This window comes from Orycteropus afer, unplaced genomic scaffold, assembly GCF_000298275.1.
Source record: "Orycteropus afer afer isolate SDZICR_OR568_19922 unplaced genomic scaffold, OryAfe1.0 scaffold00238, whole genome shotgun sequence".
Taxonomy (NCBI): domain Eukaryota; kingdom Metazoa; phylum Chordata; class Mammalia; order Tubulidentata; family Orycteropodidae; genus Orycteropus; species Orycteropus afer.
In genome coordinates, this window is record NW_006921825.1 from 5,196,305 (window position 1) to 5,206,121 (window position 9,817).

A 9,817-nucleotide genomic window follows, 5' to 3' on the forward strand; every position below is an offset into this window, starting at 1 on the left:
GCCCTCTATTAGTGGAAATATTTGAATTTCCTTCTCTGACAGGTTTCTGCTTTAAAAAGGTCCTGAATTTCATAGGTTCTACTGAAGCAGGGGGAAAAAAAAACGTCAAAACAAAAAAATACCCATAAGACTAAACCCCATATTTCTTTACTCCTAACATACTTCATGGGAACTCTGGTAGCATAGTGACTATGGCACTTGACTGCTAACCAGAAGGCTGGCGGTTCAAATCCACCAGCCACTCCTCGGAAGGAAGATGGGGCAATCTACTTCCATAGTGATACTGCCTCGGAAACCCAAGGAGGGGTTGCTATGAGTCAGGGCCGACTTGATGGCAAACAACAACAACAACAGCTTACTTCATAGTTATTTATTGTTTTTTAGAACATTTCAGCAAACCAAACCCAGTTGCTTTTTTAAAAAAACAAAACAAAACATGGGCCTGGTAACAATATGCAGCATCTTTCTTCTCAAATACCTTTTAGAACCACATTTTGAGAATTAAATGGCATCTTACCTTTAAGAGGCACCTTGACATCAAGGCCATAGAATAAAGGCAAGAGAGAAGAACAAGAATAGAAACAGAAACTGCAGAAGAAAAAGAAGAATATTATGTAAATCTGAATTTCTGTAGTGTCATTCAGGTAGTATAAAACCTCAGTTTTTCTACATTGCTCAAGTCTGATCACTTCTCAAAGAGACACCAAGTACCATTTTGTTTAAAACAACAACAACGACATACTTTCATTTATATATTGGAAAAGTAACGCAATATATACCTGGTGTTTGACTAACATTGATTTATATATTTTAGAATTATGAGGCTGTCTTACAGAGAATTAGTCTAAGTTCCTAATTTTATAATTGAGAACAATAAGCCCAGGTAGTAAATCAACAGTCTAATTTCATAAAATTTCATGGCACAGTGAGGGTTGGAGTTTAGATTTCCTGACTTCTACTCCATTAGTCTCTCTCTTTCATGTGTGAAAAGTTATTTGAAAAACAAAAAAAATATGATCAGAGTGTGCATCACTCATCACTTAATCACTCAATGCTATCATTGCTTAGGATGAAGGCACAGAAGGGAGAGTATTAATATGGAGGAGCATATAATTAATTATCCACAGTGGAACACTTCTAAGAAAGAAAGAATACACTATTTGTAATTGAAACAGTACAACAGGTATAAATTTGGTCTCCCCTAGGTAACTGAGGCGATAGGGCCATCCTGTTGGCATGAAATATGCTTCTACATCAATAGACACTTCAGAGGATGAATGTATGATGTTGTTCTAGCTGTCATGCTTCTAAGATGGGCCTCTCTCATTTGGCAGATGAAGTTAAATGGAATCCAATTTGTCTCTATTCTTCAGGCATCTTCAGTAAAGAAGTTAATCAGATAGACAAATAGATGCTTGGCAGTACTGGTATATAACCAACCATACACTAATTATTAACTAGGTAACAGGTCAGGTCAGTTTTTAACAATATTGATTTATTTGGTGATTTATGTTGAAAGACTTAGTAAACTTTTTGGTTCATCAAACTTCAATAACATTCTATTGGATATTATATCTCTGAATAAGGGTCATGAATGGTCTTCTCATATTGCTCATCTTATTTGTATATTTTCATTAATGCCACTGCTTATAGGGCTCTTGTGTTACTATACAAATTATAACTATGGTGCTAGAAGCCTGTATTGGTAAGTATGCTGTTATTCTGAAAAGCAGAAACTCTGTGCCTTTTTTCCATTCTCTGAAGATAAGGAGTGACACGATGTTACCTGCAGCAGAAGAAGTTGGAGAAGAGAAATGGAAGGCTTCTTGCCTAAGTAGGTCAGACATCAGCCTTGCCTTTCTGGGCATGAGAAAGTAGATGTCCATCACTTAGTTTTCAACACCATGCTTAGACCATGTAGTTTGGTGGGTAGATCTTGCACTTGGACCAGGAACTCTGACCTGGGGTCTTGATTTTGCCATGTATTGTTTGTATAATACAGAGCAAGTTGTTTAATCTTTCTGAACCATCACTTTATTATTGATACAATAAAAAATATAATATCTGATATTCCTGTCTCAAAGAATGATTATGAGAATCAAATGAATTGATGAAAGTAGAAGTGCTTTGCACATATTAAAGTGCTGCACACAACTGAAGTCATTTTACTATGTTTTTTATTATCTCCTAGTTTGTAGGAACCAGAGATATGGAAATTAGTGACAGAGAAAGAATATCAATGTACTTTGAGTGGGTGTTCAAGTACTAGAAGGGCAAAAATGAAAGGTTTCACTGTTCTAAGTGTTCTTTAGGTTTAGGGTGGGTAGGACTGAGATCAAGTGAACGGAAGTCAAGTGAATAGAAGGTGTGTAATAAACCTTATTGCCCGTTCAACTCTAGTCTAAAGTCAACTAGATTGCTTTTGATGTGGTTTAACTTACAGCCTCATGTGGAATACACAGCTTCCATAGCTAAGGAATCTTTATTTTAAGTACATTACCCCATTATCATGAAGGTTAGGAAGTTTAGAACAAAATAATTGTGAAAAAAGATCACATTAAATTATGATAATGAAAATATTCTTATTGTTCCCTCTCAAAATTTCTGTGAGATTTATTTAGAGAATTGCTAGGGTGACACTCGTCGATATAGAAAATTCCCTTCAAGAACATTAAAAAAAAAAATCAGTTGAATGTGGACTAAAGAGTATCATCAATATTTTAGGGCAGAACTGCCTTAACTGTAGACTTCCCCTTAGCTAACATGTGTACTGCTGAGACTATGAGCAGAGAGAATGGCTGGAGACGCAAGCTGGCCATCCAAAATGTGGAAAATGGAAGACATGAGGCATGTCTTCAACTATGAGGGAAGCTATGGGAGCAAGCTCTGCCTTCTGTTGGTCTTCCTGCTAACCACTTGGAAATTAGACCTAATCTTAGTTTACTGCATTTGGGCTTTTGACTCATTCAATTTCACAAAACTGAGTAGCTCACTTCTGAAGTGAAGGAAATTTAAACAATATGTTGCAGTGGAAGTGTAATTTAGGGTTGGAAAGTTTTCACATTACACTGCTTAATCTGAGTTACATTTCTTGATGTTTTGTAATTTTCAAATAAGTGATCTCATTTGCTCCTCGTGGAAGACATGACAAGAGGTGAAAGCAAGTCTTATCATCCTTGTTTTATAGATGTTGCTTAGACACAAGGTCAAATAACCACCTGAAGACACACTCTGTATAAGAATCTGATGTCCCTCATGTTCTGCCTCGTGGGGCCCATCAACTACCTCTGATCTCACATAGATGGGTAACTATGGAAGCAACCAGAGACAAATAAATTTTGGGAATTGCAAATGGATTGCTCTTTTCTTTTTGGATATCTATGGAAGGAATGGCTAAAAATAGTCATATCCCTTTTCAACACAGGGATTAGGCAGCTTCTTCCAGTCAATCAGATTGGGACTCCAGAGAAAACCCTTTAGATATTCTTGCTGTTGTTTCTCAATAGAGTGCTCTCAGCATCTTGAATATGATAGTTCTTTATTGTGCAAGACTGTATAGCTCAATATCTCTGTCTGAGCCCTCCCCCTTCTTCCAAAATGAACACATTTCCAAATGGCCTCTTTACTAACCACTATGTTTCAGGGTCGTTGTGCTCAATGGCACAGAATAATGTTTTACCCGGAAGAATAGTTGCGTGACTTGAAAGAAGTAGTTAATCTTAAAAACCACTAGAAAAGTAACAGGAGAGGGTAATTTCCATGTGTGAACCTAAATTTTTAAACTTTTTTTTTTTAGTTGAAACTGGTAGCACAAGGAAGAAAGGGCTTTTATGAATAGTAGGATTTTTTTTAAAGGTGCTAAGAAAGATTTTAAAAAGTAAGAATGATGAAGAGTAAAATAAAAAAGAAGGAAACTTTGGGAAGGAAATGAAGATGAGGAAGGGGAAACAGACAATAAAACACTTATAAAATTGAAAAATCAACATAAAAGGCACAAAAAGTGAATCTCTGATAGAAGATTTTTTTTTATCGGAATCCAGGTGCTTAACTGTGAGTCTATGTAACTACATAAAATAACTGAGAAGAAAGAAAGAAAAAAACAGTGAACAAAACCAATATTATAATCTGATTAAAGAGATAATGATTAACATAGATATTCAACTTAACACATACCTTTTCTTCTAAGTCCTTTATCTGTCTTTTTTGGATGTCTGTTTTATCTTCCAAGTCTCGAATTCTCTGAAAGGAAAAAAATAAATAAATAAAGGAAGCATTAATGTATAAAAAAAAAAAAAAAAAAAATTCACCAACCTAAAGCATAAAACTTTCTATTAAAAAACATTAACATTAGTACCAACAAATGGAAATATCCCACACAGGTAATCCTTGATGTATGATGGGGTTCAATTCTGACATGTTGAATACCTCAGTTCTTTTAGTTTTCAATATGATTGCCTTTTATTAGTAGTATCTTTATAAATCCAATACTTTTCTTTGTGGGTTGGAAACATTGCATATAAACTTCTTAATATATCTTAATACATACATACATAAAAATACACAAATCATAAACATTTACTCTGATAATGAAGATGAGTGGGACAACATTGCATTTTATCAGCTGCAATACTAATGCCACTTGTGTAATGTTCTGGATCATCCGGGTGATCCCTAGGAATGCGGATGGCATTTCTAGTCAGAAAATTAGTGAGAGGTATGGTAATAGCTCCATTTGTGGAAGATCTTGGAACATCTGGATTACCCTTGGGAATGGGGATAGTATTTCTAGAGAGAAAAATTAGTGAGAGTTATCTGTATGGTCCTTTATTTTTCTTCTTCATATATTTCTTGGATATACCTCACTTCTTCCCAAATCTGCCTATCGACTACAGCAAAGCCACCCATATCTGGGTCCATGTTTTCAAACAATGGAAGCCCCTGATTTAGGTTAGAAAAAATCCCAGCTAATCTTTTTACTATAACTTAAAAACCAGACAAACAAAAACAGTTTCTTTCCTTTCTCTTCCTCATTATTTCTTACTTCTTCAGCATTTTTTCCTCTTCAAAGTCCATTCAATGCTGATCTGTCAATTCTCCTACTTTGTTAATCTACAAGCAGTTCCACATTAGTGATGTTAAGTTTTAAATTCAGTATTCTTATCATATAAATGATTTCTCCATTGATCTCTTCTATCATATTTATTCACATAACTCAGCACTTTTTTTCCATATTCTCTTCATACATTTTCCTGTAACTTCTTGCCAGGAAGATATAATGTTTCAGATACATTGAAGAATACTATAGTTCTTCAGAAATCATGCAATGTTACTGTAGCTACATCTGCTGCAGCTTTGCCTGAACAAACATAGCCCACAGACAGTATGCCTTGAAGGTGGTGATCACCCTTTGATCCATAGGCTGAATCACAGCTGTGATACTGGGAGGTAGATACACCACCACTTTCACGTCTTGCTTTAGATCATCTACATGAAGAAGATGTCCTGGAGTATTATCAAGTAACAGCTGTCAGGTGTGTGTGCAAATCAATCATCTTATATAGTTAGAGCTGAACATTGCCCAAATTTCTATTAATTACCACTGACACTGACACCAACTTTATTGTAGACAAGGCCATAGCTTGCTATTGGGCAGTGTTTTGAGTAGTAAACCAGAGCTTTGAACATCTGTGAGTAAACATCTGAGAATGATAGCATCAGCAAATTACATGCTGCAACATTTTATACAGTACATGTTACAGACAATAATATGTACCAAAAGGAAAAAAAAAAAAAAAAAAAGACAGTTGTGTCATTAATGATAACTCAAATACATCATAAGTCAGGAACTACTTGTGTATGTTTTTCTGTACTTAGAGAGTAGTTACAGGTTTCAAAAATTACCCATAATTGTTGTGGAAAATCATCGCCACTGATTATATTTTTTCCAGACATTAGTTGCCCCTCTCTGCTTGGCCTGTCCTTCCAAATCTCTTCCCTCATGAGAGAGGTATAGTTCCCAACTCATTGTCATCAGGCTTGGCGTGAGATGTGGGAGGATCCCCCAAAAATGGCTAAAGCATTTATCCTATTTGATTTTTGCTAACTTGCTTTTCAATCTCATTTCAACATTTCAACCCTGTTTTAGGATAGAATTTCTTCATAAAACAGGATTGGCTAATTGTCCTAAACAAAATAAAAATTAAACTTTAAGAAAATTTCAAGGAGGGAACTCATAAAATAGGAAAAGCATAGTAAAAATTGCACAGATAATCCTGAAGAAAAAAATATTCTAGATTTATCTTTGATCTTACATGTCAACTACATAACAAAATTTCACTCAGTAGCACAGATTTGAAATCAATATTAAACAGCTGATTATTTACAAGTGAAAAAAAAGTCTACAAATTTATGTCTGGCAATCTAAAGGCCTTTTATAAGCACTGCACGTGGTTATACATTGTAGGTTTGTTACTTAATGTCACTGTTGGGAATATTGGGAAATAGAGAACAGGAATCTGAAAAAAAAAAAAAAAAAACTGGAAGCCAAGTGGTTGATAACATAGAGAGGTTTTGCTAACACAATAAATGTGTGTATACGCATACACACATGTAAAAGGAAAGCTGGAACAAAACCTCTTGATCTTGGGAATCATATCCTCCTCTCTCTAAAACAGTGGTATTGTTCCACAGGAGACATTTGGTAATGTCTAGATTTTTCTGTTGTTGTTGATTTATTTTTGTTTGTTCATTTAATTCTTTATTTGTTCTATTCAGTTTAATGGTTTTTAGCATCTTTGTGAATTTATGCAACCATTACCATTATGTAATTGTCTGGACATTTTTGATTGTCATGAATGGGGAGTGGTGGTGGTACTGGCATCTAGTGGGTGGAGGTCAGGGATAATGCTAGATAGCCTACAATGCACCCCACAACAAAGGGTTATCTCATTCAAAATGCCAATAGTGTGTAGGTTGAGAAACCCTGCTGAGATCTGTGTTTTGATGATAGTGAGGCTGACCTTGAAATTATATGACCATGAATGCTGGAGAAGGGATAGAATTGAATGCTGATAGTGTGTGTTGCGTGTGCTTGTGCGTATTTCTTTAGGGCTGCCCATGCTCCAAAATCACATGTAGTAAAATAATTTGTTAGACATCTTCACTTTGAGTGTGCAAGTAATTTTTTTGGTATGTCTATGGGATGTGGAAGCAGGTATTACACTAAGAAAATCATGGACATGTTACATTATTGCATTATCTATTTATCAATTAGGTTTGTGCTTATTGGACTCCTCCTTGCACATTCAGGACTGTGCTGGATGTATCTGATGTAAATCATCTATTAGTTTCTGATTTCAAGGAACTATCAGGTCCACATGGGGACATAAGATTAGAAACCAAGGAAAAATAAAATGAAATAAAAAATGTACACAGTGGCAAAAAACACGTAAAACTTCATCACCAATCTTCAATACTTAAATGAGTTCAGTAAGGAGAACAAACCAAACCCACTTCCACCAAGTTGATTCTGACTCATAGTAATCCCTATGACAGAGTAGAACTGCCCCACTGGATGTCCAAGGCTGTAAATCTTTATGGAAGTCAACTGCTTCATCTTTCTCCTGCAGAGCAGTTGGTGTGTTTGAATTGTTGACCATTTGGTTAGCAGGTGAATGCTTTAACCAATATACCACCAGAGCTCCCTTTAGCATGGAAAAGCTAACCAAAAATATTTGGTGAATGACTTAGTTATGCTACATGGTATGAGGTATGCTTGATTTCTTTTCCATTCCCACTCCCTTGCTGTGTAATCTAACAGGAAATTCTATTGGCTCCAAAATTGATCCCTTTTTACCAACTTCTTTTCATGCCCACTGCTACCAAGTCCACCAAGTCACCATCAACTCTCAACTGGTTCTAATAATTCTCCCTGCTTCCAATCTTGTCCACCTTATATCCATCTACAGCAGTCATTGTGAGCCATTAAAATGTAAACTGATCATAGCAGTCCCCTGAGTTTTAAGACAGTGAGGAAGGGGAAGACGGAAGAGCTAGGCTGCTTTAAAGTCCTACATGATCTGGCCCTGTCTTACCTCTCCAACTTCACCTCATATTAATCTTAATCTGGTTCTATATGCTTCTGCTATACTGGTCTTCTCTCTGATCTTTGAAGATTTAAAACTCAGTCTCATTGTAGGGACTTAGTCTTTGCTGTCTCTGTTTTCCAGGACACATTGCCAAGATCTCTATGTGGTTACTTCCTTCTCATCATTTGTGCTATAGAATTATCTTCACAGAGGCCTTCTCTGAACAATCATTCTAAACTTGCCAATACCGCTCCCAAATGCACACACGTTTTGTATAATTTTCTTCATAAAACTATCTGAAATTACCTCAGTCATTTGTTCATTTGTGTCTTTGCTCTGTCCTTTTTCATCTGTAAGATATATGAAAGTAGTGACCTTTCTGCCTTTGTTCACCATGATATTCCTAACACTTGTATATAGCAGACCCTCAATAAGTGGTTTGGAATGATATATAACATGGTATGGAATGTAGAATTTTTCAGTAGTGTGCAATCCATTATGGCTGTCAGGAAGAGCATCCTGGAGGAGGTAGATCTTGAACAGGGACAGGAAAAATTAGAATGTTTGGATAAATGCAGCAGAAACAGAGACATTTTGTGGTGAACAGTCATGTAAACAAAGGGTTGAAGGTAGAGAATTCAAAGCCCAAGTGGTACCAGAACTTCCTGTCTGAGCACAGAGCAAAGTATGATCTGGAGTAACTCTGAAATCAGGGTTTTGAGGAGCATAACCAACAAAGGAAGGACCTGAAGAGACATGCATAGGATTTAACTTGAAATAAAGCTTCTGAGCAGAAATGTAACATGAAGAAAGGGGGGAGAATCTGTAACGGTATATGTGACAGACTAAAGAGAGAGGAATTGAAGTTTTTCCCATACCTAGGTTCCTACCAAAAAACCAAACTCACCGCCATCAAGTCAGATCCCACTCAGAGCAACCCCTTCTTGGGTTTCTGAGGTGGTATCACTATGGAAGTAGATTGCCCCACCTTCCTTCCAAGGAGTGGCTGGTGGGTTTGAACCACCAGCATTCTGATTAGTAGCCAAATGCCTTAGGCACTACGCCTACAGTACATTATATATGCTTCCCTTATGCCCATATCAACTTATGTCATAATTAGTTTTCTTTATGTTGATCTCCTTTGTCTTCAATAGATCCTAAGCTTCTGAGGGCAGGATCTATTATTGATGAGTTCTCTGTTTATCATGGTACCTAGTACACAGGAAATTGCATTTAAATGTTTGGCTGAATGGATGTGTAGATGATGAAGTCAATTTACCTCAAAGAACATTTGGCAACACTGGAAGCTGCTATAGTAATAAAAGATCCACACACTTGGGATAACAAGGAGAGACAGAATAGACCAGTTTCAAAAACATTTTAGGGGGAATGCCAGTTGGACATGGTGCTACATTAACTATTGGAGGTAAAAGGTGGAGAAGATTCCAGTGTTCCCTGGCTGAGTGATTTGGGTCGCTGTGAGTTGGAATTGACTTGATGGCACACAATTAAGCAGGAAGAGAGGTGGGAGGTAAGGACAAGAATGCATATGCAAGTTCCATTTGAGATTACTCAGAGCCATCTAAGTGAAGTTGTCTAATAGTGATATGCTCTAGAATTTAGAGTGGACTACACCCTAAAGGAAGGTTGGGCAATCCTACTTCCATAGTGATACTGTCTCGGAAACCCAAGGAGGGGTCGCTATGAGTCGGGGCCGACTCGACGGCACA

General features: G+C 36.6%; 1 protein-coding gene across 1 annotated transcript in view; it reads right to left on the reverse strand.

The window, feature by feature from the left end:
• Positions 1 to 537: 537 nt before the first annotated feature.
• The window catches only part of JAKMIP2 (janus kinase and microtubule interacting protein 2), an 85,795-nt gene continuing 76,515 nt past the window's right edge, over positions 538 to 9,817 (reverse strand). Inside the window, exons 19-20 of the mRNA XM_007949133.2 lie at positions 4,174 to 4,239; positions 538 to 588 (exon numbers count right to left, since the gene is read on the reverse strand). Of these exons, the coding sequence (XP_007947324.1) occupies positions 538 to 588; positions 4,174 to 4,239 (117 nt within the window). The remainder of the gene's footprint in view (positions 589 to 4,173; positions 4,240 to 9,817) is intronic.